Here is a 20846-nt window from a genome sequence, read left to right as displayed (position 1 = left end):
TGACAAAGGGCCTGGGTGCCCGAAACGCGTCAAGGTGGTGAGTTTTTTTTACTGCTTGAGTGTTTTTTTTCTACAAATAAAGTGACCAGTTTGGAATACGGCGGTGCTGTTTTTTTTCTCAATCTTCGAATGAGAATATATTGTAATACATCTATAAGCTGCAGACGTTTTTTTTAATAGTCCCAGGGGCGTAGCTAGAGTCTCGTGGGCCCTGGTGTAAGAGTTCAGCTTGGGCCCCCCCTTCCCTCAGTACTTTGTGGCCAGGGGCAGGGAATGTATTTGGTAAGAATCTCAAATTTGCAAAATAAGAGTAGCATTAGCACAAGAATGTTTTCTATAATTATGGCATTATTATACTTTGAGTGCTGATGCATTGTCTTTTTTTCCCAGGGGCAGGGACGCACATAGCCTTCGTGCTGCCTGAGGCAAAAATTGAAACGGCACTCCCCCTCCCCCCCCCCCCCCCCCCCCCATGCTGAATTCTTGACCTAAACCCTTCCCTCCAGCCAGAGGTATAACTTGACCAGCATGCATTTTCTATAATACTGGTGTCTTCTTATGTGGCACAAGGGTCTTTAGGCTCCTCAGGCTCCTGGGCCCGGTAGCGACTGCTACCTCTGCACCACCTATGCCCCTGACTATTCCTTTATGCTATGGTTTACAAAAAAAAAAATATTATGTTACATATACCCACTTACTGGTACAGATAGCACATGTTGATATTTCTCATCCACATATACACACACACAGATTACATTTTGAATAAAAGATTATAGTACTTTTTATTTTGCCTCTATCAGGGCTGTAAATGTAACTTTTTGTATGCATTCTGTTCAGACTAGTGGAGCTTTCCTTCTACATCATTTTTTACATACCTGGATGATGTAAACTATCAAGCTTATCACTCCAAGTGCAAGAAACATTAACGAAAGCAGAATTGTCCTTTGTCGTAGTTGTTCAGGATCTTGAATACTGAAAGCCTACAGCGATAATAGCATACAAATATTGTTTTAGAATTTGGCAACAATACATAAGTGTTTTAGGGTAAAGTTTCAGATATTGATCTTACTCCGATAACTTTTCCGAAAATGACAGCAAATGTTGGGTATATGCCACCGTTAACGGCTGCAGCAATGACACCGAAGATAATATAGAGCGATTCTGGTTTGTTGAGTGCAAGTACTTTTTTAAGAGAGAAAGTGGGAAGAGCTTCTTCCGCAACCTGTAAGGAGTAATAACAGGTTGTAAAGTAAATTAAGCTATTGATCACCTTTGTACATACTAAGAATAGTCTATTAGTCTGTACTTCTGTGTACCTCCTTTGCGTCGCCGGCAGATTTCTTTGATTGAGATTTCCTTTTCGATGATCTGCTCTTTCTCTTGCTGGAAAGCCTCTGCAGGCTATTTCTATGCCTGATACCCAAGGCGTTAGGATTTTGCAAGTCATCAGCAATCTCTGCGTAATTGTCATTTACAGTGTCATATTCAAACATTTCTCCTTCATCCTCCTCTTCTTCTGTTTCTTCCTCATAATCACTATCTTCTTTCTCTTCAGTGTTTTCATAACTCTATCAAAAATAAATAAACGATCTGTATCATCTAATACAATCCTGCATTGCAATCATTAGATATCTCTATTGCATTGTCAATGTTTTAATGTTTTGTTACTCTTATAGAGTCCATTGATTTGTTTCTTTTTCTTTTCTTTATTGTAATAGAATGTTGTCTAAGCCTTTCACCGCGCGTTATACCATGTGTTACGTTGTACGTGACAAATAAGCTTGAAATTTAAAGGAGGCAATTTATGAAGTCACAGTCACCAGAATTTTTGCTTATATTGTGCCACAACTCATTTGGGTGAGACTAATGAAATCTCTACGCCAGTTTTCTGCCATAGAAAAGTCACACATGTTATCACACGCAGCAATTAGCAACAAAGCTTCCAACTTTTTAGCTTTTTCCAACACCCTTGCAACTTTTTCACATGGCGGGACATGGGCTGGATAAGACGAGTCATTTAACATGTGCGCCAGACAAATGGAGTAGATTTCAGTTCTGGCACATAGATGGTCTGACCTACTCCAAAATTTTAAGAGGTATCCCCCTTTATGCCTTGTACCACATTTATTATGTTTTGCGCCTCACTCAACAAGAGGGCATTGCTTAGAGGAACAGGGACGTGGCTTAGCTGTAATGGGCATGACTTTACTGTACACAATGGGCGTCAATCATTTAGTGCAAAGTAAGCCAAGCAGTAGTGTCTTAAGAAGCACCAAATTTCTTGTATGGCATGAGTTATAAATTTAGTGCATTTTTTAGGCTGTTTCTATCAGGGTTAGTAAATCTGCTCCATTCTGTTTATGATTCAACAAAAAAAACGACCGTATCAATCTCAAGGCGAATATGAATGCATAAACCTACTTATACTATACATGTTAATTATATTTGCAAGTTTACTATGGGAGACTAGCAGACAGATATTCCTATGCAAAGGCTGGGGCTTCTCAACGACGGGTGTCGCCTGTCACAAAGAGGTCTCATTGCGACGTGGCATCTAATGATCGGGTTTTTATGCAGCGCATGTCGAGACTGCGACACTACAGTTGCCAAAAATCCAATTTTCTTGGCCTTTTGGTTGCAAGTTGCACATTACTTTATAGGCCTAAGGCATATTTTGTGTTCAATGTGGTAGAATGTACTACCTGCAACATTACAAGAGAGTAGTACACCCCCTTCTTCTCCATTAGATAATCATGTGACCCCTGTTCCACCACAACACCATTGTGAAATCCAGCGATGACATCAGCTGTACGGACAGTAGACAGTCGGTGAGCAATCACAATTGTGGTTCGACCAGCTCTAGCCTTAGGAAAGAGAACAAATATGATTTTGTCACATATCTTCTAGATGAAGTATACATCACTAAGCACAGCATAATTATATATAAGCAGGGGCTGATTGCCATAGACCTTACAGGGAAATTTCCCAGGGGGCCAAAACCCATGGGGCCGCCCAAGCCCTCCTCTCTGCCTCTGGCCAGGTACATAATGAACTAACAGTGGTAATTAACGCTGTGAGAATCAGGGACTCATGTACGCGGCCAGCGGTCGCACATCCTGAATTCAACTGTTATAGCCGGCATATTACCTCCTAAACCCCTGCTCCATATCTTAATCAGAGAAAACTGGAGGAGGAGTAGGAGCAGGACAGAAAATGGCAGCTATTAATGGCCACCACAGAGGGACAGCTTTTGGGACAATATATTGTGCTGCACTGTGGTATGTCCTTCTGCTGGGACAGTATATTGCGCTATGATATTTCTGACTACCCCTACTTGTGTTGCCCCAAATTCTATCAATTAGGACCCCCCTAAAACATGGGGACACTTTTAGTTTTTAGTTTTTTTTCCAGGGCCACTTTAAGTTCCCAGTCCGCCCCTGTAGATAAAGTTACCTTATCCAAAGCGTTCTGCACAATACTTTCACTCTGAGTGTCCAAAGCGGATGTTGCTTCATCAAGCAGAAGGATTTTGGGGTTACGGACTAGGGCCCGAGCAATAGCTATTCTCTGCTTTTGTCCTCCACTGAGCTGAGCTCCTCTTTCACCTACCATTGTGTCTAAACCCTGAAACAAGCAGAAATATGAAAAAAATATAAGCAAAAAAAATATAGCAAAACACCAAGGCTGTAGACTGCCATGTGGCAACTCAACGGTTCTTGTATGTAACCCATGACATTAATCATAAGAAATCTTCCACACCATGAATGCTAACACATGAATTAGATGTGGGATGTCCAGACAGTTAACTCAATGAAGGATTAAATAAATTGACAACGTAGGGTTGAGAAACTGAAGAAGGCATGTGCTGTCCATGTTAATAGCAAATCCAAAAACTTTCAGAACCGGGACGTTTCCACACATGGACGTTCTATAGCAGCTTTAAAAAAAAAAAAAAAAAGCCTTATATTTATTTAAGGGTGAATAGCCCTTTAGTGCACAGATTGCACATGACCTCAAGCATTGTCATGGAGTGTAGCTAATCAATAATATCTTACATCTGGGAGCTTAGATATGAAATCAAAGGCATTGGCCTCTTTGGTTGCTTGAATGATTTCATCTTCAGTAACATCCTGTCTTCCATAGCGAATATTTTCCCTGATTGTTGTTCCAAACAAAACTGGCTCTTGGCTGACAACTCCAATATTTTCCCTTAGCCACTTTACATTGAGCGTACGCACATCATGTCCATCGACCGTAACCTAAGAGAACAAGCACAAACACATATCACATACAGGGAATGGTATAGGGCGCTCTACTTTTTTCTTCTTCTTTTCTCATACATACCTCCCCCATAAGAGGATCATAGAATCGCTGTAGCAGTTGAATTGTGGTACTTTTCCCACAGCCACTGGACCCCACAAGGGCAATCGTCTTTCCAGCATCAATTTTAAGACTGAGACCCTTTAAAATCTGAAAGAAAAATAGTTATAATTAAATTGGCTTGTTTTTTTTTTTAGATGACTTATCTGATAGAAACCTAATTCTGGTCTCCAAACTGCAAAATCCCTAAAGAACTGATTCTACCATCTCTAATAAGGCATCACTGAATTTAGACACAGCCCATCATACATAGCATCTAATAATCTATTTAACATAGGGCAGCGATGGCCGCAGTGACGGAACTCCAGCTGTGGTGAAACTACGACTCCCAGCATGCTCCATTCATTTCTGTCTACATCTTGGGAGTTGTAGCTTTACCACAGCTGGAGTGCCGGAGGTTAGCAATCACAGGGAGAAATATGCACTCATATACTGTATATTCTTGACCTATACAGTCACCATAGGGAAAAATATGCACTCATATATATTCTTGTCTATACAGAATACTGTACAGTCCTGGGTGCGTGTAGTTAACAGGCAAGTATATTTTCTTTTGCATAAACAATGAAGGTGTATACTTACTTGTATATCTGGTCTACTTGGATAAGAGAAGTGAATATTCTTAAACTCAATGTGCCCTGTAAGTTTCTCTGGTTTGTGCCCTACGTTCGAACTACTGTCAATTGGCCGAAGCTGGAAACCAAAAAATAAATAAATTGAATATTTAATTAAAATTAAATTAAAAATGCATCTCGTATACAGTATGTTAATAAACTTAAATCTTATAGGAGCACGGGCCCATTAACTGTATCAATTAGCAAATCAAAGATAACAAAGTGGAATTAGTTCAGAATTTCTGGAAAAATTTGAGTCGCCACAAATCCAAATTTCTTCGTGCTTCGTGGTAACAAATTAATTTTTATGGAAATGGCATAAAAAAAATAAAAAACACACTCACTTCATCCAATTGATTGGGGAGAGGCTGTCGCGACCATCTTGATTGAAGAAAACGCAACAAATCTCATGCGCTGATGTGTGACACCATGTCAGCGTACTGACCAGGCACGGTGAAATCATCGATGATGACATCACTGCGCCCGGCCAGTGTGATGACGTCATCAAGCCAGCGCGCGCAAGATTTGGCGCATTTTCTTCAATGAAGATAGCTGTGACGGCCTCTCCGCGATCAAATGGATAAGGTATGTATTTTTTTAACCTCTAATTAACCCCTAAAAGGCCTCAATGTGATTCTCAGATGCCTCGATCAGCGTCGAATGCGGCATCTGAGGGGTCCCCATTCCCCGTCATGGGGATCCCCATTCCCCGTCATTGTGCCTGCTACATATAATGGAATGCGATTTGTGACTAAGTACGTCATAACAAATCCGAATTTGTCGAAGTTCGGCGAAGCAGCCAAATCAAATTTTTTTTTTTAACTTTGCTCGCCACTAGTATCAATCATTGGGATTATGTTGAGATGAATGATTCCTTGTATGATGGTTTGTTCCCTTACAGTCTGCATTATTGTCTGCAACACATACCGCTTATACGAAGGGATATGCTGACATCAAAAAAAGATTTTTATGCCCGCATGATGATCGCCAAACAAGCATTTGCTCACTTGGCGTTTCATCATTGGATGCATGGAGAAAGGACTGCGATATAGATATTCATATGAACGAACGGTCAAGTGATCATTGCCCCATATATCAATGGGCCATAATCCAATTCCAAATCTGAAAACTCTTAAAGTCAACACGCTGACAATTGAGGGGGGGATTGCCGAGCATGCTCCTTATAGTGAAGAGTTAGCATATCTACAAGGGTAAGGCTACTTTCACACTAGCGGCAGGACAGATCCGACAGGCTGTTAACCCTGTCGGATCCGTCCTGATGCCATTTCGCTGTGCCGCCGGACTGCCGCTCCGTCCCCATTGACTATAATGGGGACGGGGGCAGAGCTCCGGCGCAGCACGGCAGTGCGCGGTGAGAGGCCGCCGGACAAAAAAGTTGGACATGCTGTACTTTTAGTCCGGCGGCCTTTCGCTGTGCACTGCCGTGCTGCGCCGGAACTCCACCCCCATTATAGTCAATGGGGACGGAGCGGCAGTCCGGCGGCACGTCAAAAAAAGGGGAAGGACGGATCCGACAGGGTGAACAGCCTGTCCGATCCGTCCCGCCGCTAGTGGGAAAGTACCCTAAAACGTCAAAGGGGTAAAAAACCTGCAGACTGAATCTTGTTAGAGATAGGATTTACATATTTTAACACTGAGCACAAATTGCAACACAGTAGCTTCACTAAAGCTGAGGAGTTTCTTTAAGGACATAAACTAATTTGTAACCAGAAGGGAAGTCAACATATGTTGGTGTATTTTAGCAACCACTTATGTCTTCCAAAGATATGATTCTTAGATTCCATCTAGAACGATACTTGAGCTGAGCCTCCAGTTTGATACAGTAGCTCTTCCCTTTGGGTTTTCTGACATTTTCTTTCCTTTTGTTATATTTAGAATTTAGAGGGCTGGCTCTGCTCGTAATAGGTTTTATATTTGCTGATTTATGACACATATAAAGTTGGTATTTTTGATGTTGAGTAATTATATGTAAATCGCATTTTCACATACATTAAATACTATAAATATATAAATGTCTATTGCAATTTATTCTGGTCAATAATCCTTAACCCCTTAGTGAGCAGCCTGTTTTGGGCCTTACTGACCAAGCGTTTTTCTTCCTTTTTTCATCGTCACGTTCCAAGAGCTATAACTTTTTTTATTTTTCTGTCTATATAGCTTTATGAGAGCTTGTTTTTTGCGGGACAAGTTGTAGTTTTTAATGGCGCCATTTTTGGGTACACAACTTTCTGATAAACTTTTATTAACTGTTTCTGGGAGGGAGATTTGAAAAACAGCAATACTGCCACTGTGTTTTTACGTTATAAATTTTACGGCGTTCATTTTTCGGTATAAATAACATAATATCTTTATTCTCTGGCTCAGTATGATTACAGTAATGCCAAATACATAGTTTTTTTAACGTTTTACAACTTTTTTGCAATAAAACCCCTTTGAAAGAAATTTTTTTTTTTGCATTGCCGCTTCCCAAGACCCATAACTTTTTAGTTTTTCTTTCTATGGAGTTGTGTGAGGGCTTGATTTTTGCAGGACGACTTGTATTTATCACTGGTATCATTTTGGAGTAAATGGCGCTTTTTGATAGCTTGTTATTAAGTTTTTTTCAGTGGCAACAAAGAATAAATTAGCAATTTTATTTTTATTTTTTACCGCATTCACCATAAGGGATAATTTATGTGATATTTATGTAGTCTGGGTCGTTACAGACACGGCAATACCAAACATATGGGTCAGATTATTATTTTTTTTCATTGAAAAGCGTATTTTCAATGGGAAAAAGCGTAATTTTTTTAATGGAATTTTTTTATTTAATAAATTAGTTTTTTTCTTTTTTTTTACCGCTTAATAGTCCCACAAGGGGACTATAACAGACAGTATTTTGATTGCTTTTAAAATGCAATGCACTATCCCTATAGTGCATTGCATTTTTATGGCAATGCTATTCTAACATTGACCAGCAGGCTGCGCTAGAGAGGCACAGCCTGCTGGAAATTACTTAAGGCTGGTCTGGGGCCTACATCAGACCCCAGGCAGCCTTCACACACATCGGCACCCCGCGATCGCATTTGCGGGGTGCCGATGGGAGACAGAGGGAGTCCGTTCCTTTGGTCAGCACTTTACTTGCGGCAGGCGCCATTGCCCGCAGCATGTAAAGTGCTAAAAAGCCCGGATCGGCACTCCTGCCTGTCAGGGCTGTTAGAGCAGGGCCGCGGCTCTCATGTGAGAGCTGGGTTCCCACTCCCCACTGCACGGGGGACCCGTGCAGCGCTTAGACTGGGCTGCCATAAAAAAGCGGTGGCCCAGCCTAAGGCCCCTTAGTCACCGCTGTAAAAAAGCGTATGGGTGGTCACTAAGGGGTTAAAAGGTGCGGTCTGACTTAAGCCAATTGGCATTGATCATGTAGACAAACTCGATACTAGGCACTTACTAATGTAATGCGATTGTCCATATTGTCTCCTTTGCTGGCTTGATTAATTTGTCCATCACATTATACACTGCTTGTTTCAAGGAGTTACGACCACCTTGCAATCCAGCAGCGGTGGCTGTGCTTGCACACTATAGTAAAAAGCACAGACTCTCTGCTGTAGTGTGGACCATGGGAGTGTGCATAGGCACGTATGCGCAGCAGCTCTAATCTCCAGCCACCTTGAAACTGTGCTTCATCGGTGGCTGTAACCCCTGGATACGAGCAGTGTATAATGTGAAGCAAAGCAGGCAATATGGACACATCACAATACATTAGTAAGTGCCTTGTATTAACTTTATCTACATGATAAATGCAATTTGCTGAAGTGAGACAACCCCTTTAATTTACACATCATATATTATGGTATTTAAATAACGTAACTGTAGTTTTGAATGTTATAGCTGATCCACATACACATGCTATTCTATTAATACCCATGAAGCTAGCATTTGCAAGCCATTTTCAGCAATTTTTTTTAGGTGAAGTGTGCATTTCACAGCCGATATTCCTCGTGCCTGTCTCCGACTATACCTTTCTGATGACTTTATATACTTCATAGGCAGCTCCACGTGCATTAGAAATGCTCTCTAGGTTAGGAGCTGCTTGGCCAAGGGAAAATGTACCAATGAGTACTGAGAAAAACACCTGTTGAATGGAAGGGAATAATATTAGGCTCGCGTTACCATATACATCCTCTACGCAATGTAGCTACATTGTTTCATCGAATTAAAAATACATACATAGGACCTGGTGGATGGCCAAATCCTATTGTTGCTGGAAGTAAAATGTAAGAACCAGATATGTAGAACAGATGAGGCCCTGTTCTTACTACTGCTAAAAAAAATACACTATTTTAATAGTATACAATTGCACTATTGCTTTATCTTATTAATCGATCCGGCCATCCATGTACTATAGGGGGATTAGCGTCAAAAATAAGATGAAAATGCAGCAGAGAAACACACAAGGGAGCATGTACATTAATAAGGTTTTCGGAGTTCTACAAGAAAAATGGTTGGAGATGGGAGGGAATGTGATGAAATAAAAGAACCATCATATACTTGGTAAACCCACACCTCGGCCCTGGTGCTCCCCATCAGCCTTTGTCTACTTGATAGGTCATCATGATCTGATTGGTGGGGGTACAACTCCCAGCATCCCGCCAATCAGCTGTTTGAAGAGAAGGCAGTGCTTGTATCAGCACTGCTTCTTTGAGACTACACTGCACATTGTCTCACTTGCAGCGGCGGGGCAGTGTAATTACACGTACTCGTTCCATTCAAGTAAATGGAAGAAGCCCTCGTAATTACACTGCACCAAGAGACTTCAGAGACGATACACAGTGCAATCTTGAAGAGGAAGTAGTGTTTGCACAAGCACTGCCTCCTCTTGGGTGCCAAGAGTCGGATCCCCTCTGATTCAATATTAATGACCTATACTAAGGAATATCAATATATCCTGGATGCACTACCCCTTTAAGCTTGCCATACACATTACATATAAGTCAGCCAAACCTTATGTGTATAGGGGCCTCTCTACCATCCCCCAATGCAGATGTCGAGGTCAGGCATGTTGTATTTCAAGATGTCCAATCCATTTGCCCTCAAAGAGGTAAGTTACCTACTTTCTATTCATCACACATGCATGCTTAAGCAAGCAAAGCATATATGTGAGGATTGGGAGAGAGAGCTGTTGGTCAGATGAGTATTTAGCCAACGGATATCTTATTTGTATGGCCATCTTAATAACTCTCACAGACAGGTCAAAGAACTTTTTCTTTAGTTCATCTGCTGCAGTACAGAAAATAGTACCTATGTTCTACTTGGCCTATCATAATAGGAAAGGTTCAGCGCCATCATTTACAAACATGTCTGACTTTTGGACAGGATGTTTTCAGAACAAGGTTTTGCATTGCATAGCTTATGCATGAGTAGGGCTACTGCTTGAATACAGTTCTTCAAAATATATGTCAAATATGATTGATAACTGCAAAGGAGATTTTATCACTAATTCTGAGTATTATTCATTAAAATATTTCAAAAGGGAAAAAATATTTCACTTACAATTAACACTTTGCCAATGCTGTATGTGTCATGTTCATCCACTACGAGTTTGGTTCCATACCAGAAACCTAAAGCATACGCTGCAAAGATGATAAACTGAGAGATTCCCATGGACACATTAGTTGTAATTGACTTTTTTATGCCAACTTTTTTAGCGTCTATTAAGTTTGTATTATACCTGCCAAAGAAAAAGAAGCATTAATCTCCAATATATTTCTTAATGAGCATAGCCTTCAAAAATCAAAAATTACCAGTGACTATGAGTCCTTGAGTTGTTATTTTCCATTGAACTGCTGTGGTAAATCTATAGCAATATGGTACCATTTGCTGTATTACTACTAAGTAGGCAGCTTTGCCTTTAAGACTGTAGGGAAGTTGAAGTCTATTGATTTTACCTTGTTTCCACAGACATAAGCAGCAAATGCGCGCCCCTCCCCCCCCCATTCTGATGCTTGGCCCCCCCGTAGGCTACTGTTGTAAGGGTATTGTTAAGTAGTGATTGGTTCTGTCCCCTTTAAATCTGTCTCTTTTATATTATCTTCTATATTCTATGTAATAATGTAGTTACTCAGGAATAGATGACATACACAAACCCCCCAACCCAACCCCCATTGTGCTGAGAAGTAAAATTCCTAAGTGGTTATCTCTAGAGATGTCCCGAACTATTCGCCGGCGAACATCGCTTGCTCGTGTCCGCCGCGGCGGGCGAACATATGCGATGTTCGGTCCGCCCCCTATACGTCATCATTGAGCAAACTTTGACCCTGTACCTCACAGTCAGCAGACACATTCCAGCCAATCAGCATACCCTCCCTCCCAGACCCTCCCACCGCTCTAAAAAAGCAAGGACGGCAGCCCTCTTAGATTCATTCTGAAGCTGCAGTGTTAGAGCAGGGAGAGTGCTGCTGCTGCTGCTGAATTAATAAGGAAATCGTTAGCTAGGCCAGTGTTCTGTGTCCACTCCAGTCCTCAAAGACTCATCTGCTGTAAGGACAGCGTCCTGACAGCACCCCAAAAATCTTCCTTTGCTGAGTTGTCAGATACAAGTGACGCGGTTGATGATGACGATGTGTCCGTGGATGTCACGTGGGTGCCCGCTCGAAGAGAAGAAGAACAGGGGGAAAGTTCAGATGGGGAGACAGAGAGGAGGAGGAGACGAGTTGGAAGCAGGGGGAGGTCGTCACAAGGAGCTAGTGGCACAGTCAGACAGCATGTATCGGCACCCGGGGTCAGCCAGACAGCACGCCAATCAACGCATGCTGTTGCCACCACCAGAATGCAGTCATTGCAAAGCTCAGCAGTGTGGCATTTTTTTTGTGTGTCTGCCTCTGATAACAGCGATACCATTTGCAACCTGTGCCAAAATAAACTGAGTCGTGGGAAGTCCAACACCCACCTAGGTACAACTGCTTTGCGAAGGCACATGAACTCACATCACAAATGCCTATGAGATCAACACACGAGTACAAGCAGCACACAAATTCAAAGCCACCATCCTCCTCCTGGTCCAGCATCTTCAGCCACGTCAACCACTGCTGTCCTCCTTGCCCCCTCTCAACCACCCGCCACTCCGCCTTTCACCTTCAGCAGTTCCTGCTCATCTGCCCACAGTCAGGTGTCTGTCAAGGAAATGTTTGAGCGTAAGAAGCCAATGTCACAGAGTCACCCTCTCGCCCGGCGTCTGATAGCTGGCTTGTCGGAACTCTTAGCCCGCCAGCTTTTACCATACAAGCTGGTGGAGTCTGAGGCCTTCAAAAAATTTAGCTATTGGGACACCGCAGTGGAAGGTACCCGGCCGAATTTTTTTTCCACAAAAGGCAATCCCCAACCTGTACTCTACTGTGGAAAAGGAAGTCATGGCATGTCTGGCACACAGTGTTGGGGCAAGGGTCCATCTGACCACTGATACCTGGTCTGCAAAGCACGGTCAGGGCAGGTATATCACGTACACTGCACATTGGGTCAACCTGCTGACGGCTGCCAAGCATGGAATGCGTGGCTCTGCAGCGGAGTTGGTGACACCGCCACGACTTGCAGGCAGGCCTACTGCCACCTCCTCTACTCCTCCTACTCCATCCTCTTTGCTAACCTCCTCGGCTGAGTCTTCTTCTGCTGCTGCGTCTTGCTCCACATCAACTGCACCCCCTCAGCTTCCCAGGGGCTATTCCACATCCCAGATACGACAGTGTCACACTGTCTTGGGGTTGACTTGCCCGAAAGCAGAGAGTCACACCGGACCAGCACTCCTGTCTGCCCTGAACGCACAGGTGGATCAGTGACTGAACCCCCACCAACTGGAGATCGGCAAAGTGGTGTGTGACAACGGAAGCAATCTGTTGGCGGCATTGAATTTGGTCAAGTTGACACATGTGCCGTGCATGGCACATGTGTTCAATCTGATTGTACAACCATTTGTGTATAAGTACCCAGGCTTACAGGACGTCCTCAAGCAGGCCAGGAAAGTGTGTGTCCATTTCAGGCGTTCCTACACGGCCATGGCGCGCTTTTCCGATAGTCAGCGGCGAAACATGCTAGTGAGGCGCTTGATTTGCGACAGCCCGACACGTTGGAATTCAACACTCCTAATGTTCGACTGCCTGCTCCAAGAAGAAAAAGCCGCCAACGAGTATTTGTATGACCAGGGTGCTAGGACAGCCTCTGCGGAGCTGGGTATTTTTTTGCCACAATACTGGACGCTCATACGCAATGCCTGTAGGCTCATGCGTCCTTTTGAGGAGGTGACAAACCTAGTCAGTCGCACCGAAGGCACCATCAGCGACCTCATCCCATTTGTTTTCTTCCTGAAGCGTGCCCTGCGAAGAGTGCTGGATCAGGCCGTAGATGAGCGTGAAGAGGAAGAGTTGTGGTCACCATCACCACCAGAAACAGCCTTATCATCATCGCTTGCCGGACCTGCGGCAACGCTGGAAGAGGAGTCTGAGGAAGAGGAGTCAGAGGAGGAATGTGGCTTTGAGGAGGAGGAAGACCAACCACAGCAGGCATCCCAGGGTGCTCGTTGTCACCTATCTGGGACCCGTGGTGTTGTACGTGGCTGGGGGGGGGGGAGAACAGACCTTCAATGAGATCAGTGAGGACAAGGAACGGGACATGAGTAGCTCGGCATCCAACCTTGTGCAAATGGGGTCTTTCATGCGGTCATGCCTGTTGAGGGACCCTCGTATAAAAAGGCTGAAGGAGAACGACCTGTACTGGGTGGCCATGCTACTATACCCCCGGTATAAGCAGAAAGTGGCTGAAATGTTACCGAATTACCGGAAGTCGGAAAGGATGCAGCAGTTCCAAAACCAGTTAAAAAGTATGCTTTACACAGCGTATAAGGGTGATGTCACAGCACAACGGGAATCTAACAGGCGAAGAGGTAAAAGTAATCCTCCTCCTACCACGACCACGCCGGCAAGGACAGGACGCTTTACAGACGTGTTGTTGATGGAGGACCTGCAGAGCTTTTTAAGTCCTACGCATCGCCACAGCCCTTCGGGGTCCACCCTCAGAGAACGACTCGACCGACAGGTAGCAGACTACCTCGCCTTAACTGCAGATATCGACACTCTGAGGAGCGATGAACCCCTTGACTACTTGGTGTGCAGGCTTGACCTGTGGCCTGAGCTATCCCAATTTGTGATAGAACTTCTGGCCTGCCCCGCTTCAAGTGTCCTGTCAGAAAGGACCTTCAGTGCAGCAGGAGGTATTGTCACTGAGAAGAGAAGTCGCCTAGGTAAAAAAAAGTCTAGATTACCTCACCTTTATTAAGATGAATGAGGCATGGATCCCGAAGGGACTGACAGTGGGGGATGCATTTGACTAAAAAAGGCCTGATGAGATGCCTTGGGCTAAAAATGGTCCCCATGCTGCTATATTTAATCTCTGCATGCCGGATGACTTGCGTGACTTCTCCGCCACCAACTAGGGTTCAAGCCACAATGTTTTAGTACACTTTCTGCCTGGAAAACATTAAGCAGCGGCTGCAACAATGCCTAGTTTTTCAGGCATGTGTACATGCCTAATTTTCTGGCCTCTGGTGCTGCACTGTGGCTGCAAAAACAAAACAAAAACAAAAAAAAAGGCACATACATGTGTCAATTCCCCTTCGTGATCGTTACCTTGTTGTGGTGAAGGGGCTTGCGTATCACAATGAAGCGATTACCTCTATGAGTGTGTTGGCAATGTTGGCACACTCCAGATAAGGTCGTTGCTTCATTGTGAACAGACCAAAAGCGATCGGCTGGACAATTTTTCATAGAAAAAACATAAATTTTCTTTGTGATCATCTAAGGTGATCATTAAAGCCTACTAGGCCAACAATGGGCCCACACTGCAGAATCATTGTTTTCTGGGTCACTTAACTGTCACTGAACTACCTCAGCACGACCATAGGCTTTGAAAAACCGCCATCGCCTGCAATCTCCCGAACGTGAGCACGAGCACAGTCATCACTACACCAAGATTGACGCATAGAGGAATAAAATTTATGTCATGAGTGTGTCAACTATTGACAACTCTTTGCGGTTGTTTGCGGTGCGTTAAATGGGGAGTTTGGTCTGTCACTGTGAAGCGGGCGTAACCCTTACAGTACCTGATCGATACAACATCATACCTGATCGTATACACACACTGGATGTTTTAAAGCACGTTATTCCAAACAATTTAGGGATGTTAGGTGATTTATGCCCTTTATGGATTAAAACCCGACTCTGCGTCAACTATGTAATTTTCCATGGGAGTTTTGCCATGGATCCCCCTCCGGCATGCCACAGTTCAGGTGTTAGTCCCCTTGAAACAACTTTTCCATCACTATTGTGGCCAGAAAGAGTCCCTGTGGGGTTTAAAATTCGCCTGCCTATTGAAGTTTATGGCTGTACGCCCGTTCGCGAACATTTGCGTAAATTCGCATTCGTTAGCCGTCATCTTGCAGTGTAATACTGCCACTGACTGCCCGACGAATACATCAGGCAATTGTGATTTAAAAAATCATCATTTGCCGGCAGCAGAGTGTGGTGTCTAATTACAATCAGCTGCTGGCAAACCACTAGACAGCATGAGGACGAATGATGGCATAGCGATTGTTCCTCCCAATGATACAGAGAAGATTGCTACATGTAATAGCAGTGGTCTCCTCCGCCAGCTAGCAGGCATTTGCCCGGAGGGAACACATCCCTCCCGATATTCGCTTGTTCAATCGGCCTCTGTAATACAGGCTTAAGCTTATTCATTCCTCAATCTTTTGAATTCATGTTTTAAAACAGATATGCCTACTCAAACAATGGCTGAGGCGTGTCATCACTGCAGCCAGTGATTGTCAGAGTGTGTGTCAAGAGGGCAAAAAAGTATCAGAATATTTTTGCAAATTCATGCAGTTTTTTGTTTTGTGCAAAAACCACAGCAAAATGGCAACTTGGCTTTTTGACTCTTAGTTGTCCTTGTGTGGAGAGAGGGACCATGTAAGAGAATTAACACTTGGTAACGTAATTAAAAAAAAAATATTAAAAAGGAAAAAATATATTTGTATAGGGTTGGCTAGTAGATAGAAAACAGAAAAAGTGAGAGACCTCAGTTGGTATCTTTTAATGGTTAACCGAATCATCTTTTCAGTTAGGCTACATTCACACTAGTGTTTTGTATTTCCGTTTGAGATCCGTTCAGGGATCTCACAAGCGGTCCAAAACTGAGTTTTGCCCAAATGCATTCTGAATGGAAAAGGATCCGCTCAGAAGGCATTAGTCACCATTCCGCTCTGGAGGCGGACACCAAAAGGCTGCATGCAGCGTTTTGCTGTCCGCCTGACGAAGCGGAGCCAAACGGATCCGTCCTGGCACACAATGTATGTCAATTGGGACGGATCCGTTTTCTCTGACAATAGAAAACAGATCCGTCCCCCATTGACTTTCAATGGTGTTCAAGACAGATCAGTCATGGCTATAGAAGACATAATACAACCGGATCCGTTCATGACGGATGCATGCGGTTTTATTATTGTAACGGAAGCATTATTGCAGATCATGACGGATTCGCAAAAAACGCTACTGTGAAAGTAGCCTTAAGCTTCATGCACTTAGCCGTGTCCATATTTTATATCCACAAAAATTACGGATACCATTTTGCATGTTTCTCACTTCCATCGTAAAAAGGACTATTCTCATCGGCAATACAGACAAGAATAAGATATTCTATAATTTGTGGAATGGTCACATGGATCTGCAAAAATTATAATGTGAGCATTGCTTCATAGAAATGAATTAGTCAGTGTGCTTTCCACACAAAATACCCATAGCACCCAGATGAAAAATATGGATGTGTACAGGAGGCCTTAAGCCTGAGGCTAGTTTCACACTAGCGGCAGGGGACTCCGGCAGGCTGTTCACTGCATGCAATACTTTTAGTCCGGCTGCCTCTTGGCGTACGCTGCCGTGCTGCCGCCGGAACTCCGCCCCCATTATAGTCAATGGTCCCCCCCGGGGGCACATGTGAACTGACGGCAGGACGGATCCGTCAGGCTGTTCACCTGACGGAGTCCCCTGCCGCTAGTGTGAAAGTACCCTTAGGATGCAGGTTTTCAGTTTTTACCATGGTCATTGTAAAATTACTGCAGAAAATGCTGTGGTTTATAAAAATGATGTAAAAAACATGATGCAACACTTGCACTGGTAAATATACACTGAGGACTTATTTCCAGGCCATTGATCATTATCAATCTTGTAGAGAGTACAAATGCAGGAAAATACAAAAATGAATATACTGTCACTACTGTTTATAGGTGATCTCCCCCATTGTTTGGCACCGTTGAAAAAATGTAAATAGGCTTTTACTACTGATCGATTGCTAGTGGGTTGAAAAGTCATCCCACATGAATAACGGATTTCAGACTGAAATGGCTAAAACTGATGCAAAACGTGCATAATGGATGCCTAAAATACAAGATCTGTGTTTTTTTTTTTTTTGCGGGGAGGGGGAGTTCTGCTCTTCTGACGGATGAGAAGAACGGAAAACGAAACGGTGATGGGAACCCAGCTTTACTTGTGTTTGTGTGTGAGGGTGGGCCCAAAAACTTTGTGCTTCAGGGTCCATGGCTATATACGTCTCTGGCTCTAATAATACCACTTACTGTTTAAGGGCCTTTTCTTGCCCATTGAATGCCACTACTGTCCGTATAGCTGTAAGGATCTCCTCTGCTACAGCACCCGCTTTTGCATAAGCAGACAATTCTTTTGTTGTGAATGTAGCAAGTAGCTGGAAAGAAAGAACACACAAAATATAGGTATTTGTTAGGGCTATGTATAGTTACAATTGATATGCAAAAGGATCAGACAACATGTAGACATTTTATGCTGTCTTTAGTGGTGTTATTTAGTGTCATTTAGAGAAGTCCTTTAGAGAAGCCTGTGGGAAAAACACCAGAAAAAAATACCGGGTTTACTGCAGCTCAGCTCCCATTCAAGTGAAGATTTGCTGAGCTGGGGAAAAACCCTTTTAACTGCAAATACAAATAGATCTCTCTGTGACCAGAAGGAAATTAAGAAGAAATTCCAGAAATGATGACATATTGTACAGGGAGTGCAGAATTATTAGGCAAGTTGTATTTTTGAGGATTAATTTTATTATTGAACAACAACCATGTTCTCAATGAACCCAAAAAACTCATTAATATCAAAGCTGAATATTTTTGGAAGTAGTTTTTAGTTTGTTTTTAGTTTTAGCTATTTTAGGGGGATATCTGTGTGTGCAGGTGACTATTACTGTGCATAATTATTAGGCAACTTAACAAAAAACAAATATATACCCATTTCAATTATTTATTTTTACCAGTGAAACCAATATAACATCTCAACATTCACAAATATACATTTCTGACATTCAAAAACAAAACAAAAACAAATCAGTGACCAATATAGCCACCTTTCTTTGCAAGGACACTCAAAAGCCTGCCATCCATGGATTCTGTCAGTGTTTTGATCTGTTCACCATCAACATTGCGTGCAGCAGCAACCACAGCCTCCCAGACACTGTTCAGAGAGGTGTACTGTTTTCCCTCCTTGTAAATCTCACATTTGATGATGGACCACAGGTTCTCAATGGGGTTCAGATCAGGTGAACAAGGAGGCCATGTCATTAGATTTTCTTCTTTTATACCCTTTCTTGCCAGCCACGCTGTGGAGTACTTGGACGCGTGTGATGGAGCATTGTCCTGCATGAAAATCATGTTTTTCTTGAAGGATGCAGACTTCTTCCTGTACCACTGCTTGAAGAAGGTGTCTTCCAGAAACTGGCAGTAGGACTGGGAGTTGAGCTTGACTCCATCCTCAACCCAAAAAGGCCCCACAAGCTCATCTTTGATGATACCAGCCCAAACCAGTACTCCACCTCCACCTTGCTGGCGTCTGAGTCGGACTGGAGCTCTCTGCCGTTTACCAATCCAGCCACGGGCCCATCCATCTGGCCAATCAAGACTCACTCTCATTTCATCAGTCCATAAAACCTTAGAAAAATCAGTCTTGAGATATTTCTTGGCCCAGTCTTGACGTTTCAGCTTGTGTGTCTTGTTCAGTGGTGGTCGTCTTTCAGCCTTTCTTACCTTGGCCATGTCTCTGAGTATTGCACACCTTGTGCTTTTGGGCACTCCAGTGATGTTGCAGCTCTGAAATATGGCCAAACTGGTGGCAAGTGGCATCTTGGCAGCTGCACGCTTGACTTTTCTCAGTTCATGGGCAGTTATTTTGCGCCTTGGTTTTTCCACACGCTTCTTGCGACCCTGTTGACTATTTTGAATGAAACGCTTGATTGTTCGATGATCACGCTTCAGAAGCTTTGCAATTTTAAGAGTGCTGCATCCCTCTGCAAGATATCTCACTATTTTTGACTTTTCTGAGCCTGTCAAGTCCTTCTTTTGACCCATTTTGCCAAAGGAAAGGAAGTTGCCTAATAATTATGCACACCTAATATAGGGTGTTGATGTCATTAGACCACACCCCTTCTCATTACAGAGATGCACATCACCTAATATGCTTAATTGGTAGTAGGCTTTCGAGCCTATACAGCTTGGAGTAAGACAACATGCATAAAGAGGATGATGTGGTCAAAATACTCATTTGCCTAATAATTCTGCACGCAGTGTATAGTATAGGCTGCATTGGAATAGTGTAAAATAGTGTAAAATCCCTTTAAGTGCAAAACTGGCATAGCAATCAATCAGATTCCACCGGTCATGTTTCCGAGCTCCTCTGGAAAATGAAAGGGGGAAATCTGATTGGTTGCAATTGGAAACTAAGTCAGTTTTTCTTTACTCCACAGCCATTTTGTTACATGTAGACGTGGTGTATGTTATAAAGCATCCAACTTACCATAGACCAGATACCTGCAGATATCGCAAGAACTGGACTCACTGACAGGATAACTAATGTCAGCTTCCAGCCATTCACAAATCCAATGACTATTCCGGATATAAATGTGGAAAAAAACTGGACAAATATACAAATTTTGTCCCCAAGTCCTTCATGAATGGTATTAATATCCCTAGAAAAAAAATAAAAATAAAAACTACAATAGCAATAATTGAAAATAATATTCCAGGATGTAGAAAATTAACTATATATAGATGATACATTCAATCACAATTCAAAATAAATTCAAATCTGAATTTTAAAGTTGAAACTGATCTAATTTGATCTGAATACTTTTGAAATTGCATGTAATTAAACATTTGGTGTAGCCACTAAGTTACTTAATGAAATCTATCTGTATAGCGCCACCTGCTGTTTAATCTTTTTCTAATTTCTCTGTCCACCATACACATGCTCAGTTCCATACTTCAACTGCCAACAGCTGCAGCAGAAAGAACACAATCCCTAATAAAGTATATGCCGACTGAGTTGCCAGATTGAAATAAATCAATTGGAGCAATGAATGGGAAAATCTCTTTATCCATGTGAGGTACAGGGCTAACTTTGTTAAAATGAGATTGTCATGTACTATATGATGATTTTCATTTTTTACATTAATCATGGGATAACCCCTTGATATTGTGCAGCTCTTTTCTACTCAACTATTGGGGGAAAAAAAGATATAGCACTGTAAATCTGATGGTCAGCAATATATAACTAAGTTAAGCAAGTTTTAGGCAAAAAAAAATATATTTTCTCATTTCCCTGGTTCTCTTCTGGCCCTTTGTTTACCTGCAGTAACAGCAATCTCTGCCCCTCCCCCTGATCTGCAAAGGGAGTGAAAACAAGTGCTGCCCTGAGTGACATGTCTGCCTGCTGGGAGACTCAGCAGCATGTTGTATAATGACAC

At 42.8% G+C, this 20846-nt stretch overlaps 1 protein-coding gene across 5 annotated transcripts in view; it reads right to left on the bottom strand.

Annotated features, from left to right (window-relative positions):
• The window catches only part of LOC121004192 (ATP-dependent translocase ABCB1-like), a 108113-nt gene that overhangs the window by 33602 nt on the left and 53665 nt on the right, over positions 1–20846 (bottom strand). For 4 of the 5 annotated variants that reach the window (XM_040436341.1, XM_040436342.1, XM_040436344.1 and 1 more), the window contains 12 exons: positions 19898–20069; positions 17665–17789; positions 10545–10722; positions 9013–9126; positions 4963–5073; positions 4345–4470; positions 4056–4259; positions 3454–3624; positions 2703–2864; positions 1317–1568; positions 1070–1222; positions 876–980 (listed from right to left, as the gene is read on the bottom strand). In XM_040436341.1, the coding sequence (XP_040292275.1) occupies positions 876–980; positions 1070–1222; positions 1317–1568; positions 2703–2864; positions 3454–3624; positions 4056–4259; positions 4345–4470; positions 4963–5073; positions 9013–9126; positions 10545–10722; positions 17665–17789; positions 19898–20069 (1873 nt within the window). Of the gene's footprint in view, positions 1–875; positions 981–1069; positions 1223–1316; positions 1569–2702; positions 2865–3453; positions 3625–4055; positions 4260–4344; positions 4471–4962; positions 5074–9012; positions 9127–10544; positions 10723–11016; positions 11022–17664; positions 17790–19897; positions 20070–20846 lie in introns of those variants that run through there. The other variant, XM_040436345.1, reaches the window with a different exon arrangement.

This window comes from Bufo bufo, chromosome 6 (assembly GCF_905171765.1).
Source record: "Bufo bufo chromosome 6, aBufBuf1.1, whole genome shotgun sequence".
Lineage (NCBI taxonomy): Eukaryota > Metazoa > Chordata > Amphibia > Anura > Bufonidae > Bufo > Bufo bufo.
Note: the sequence above shows the minus strand (reverse complement) of the source record. Positions and strands in the feature narration are given on the sequence as shown.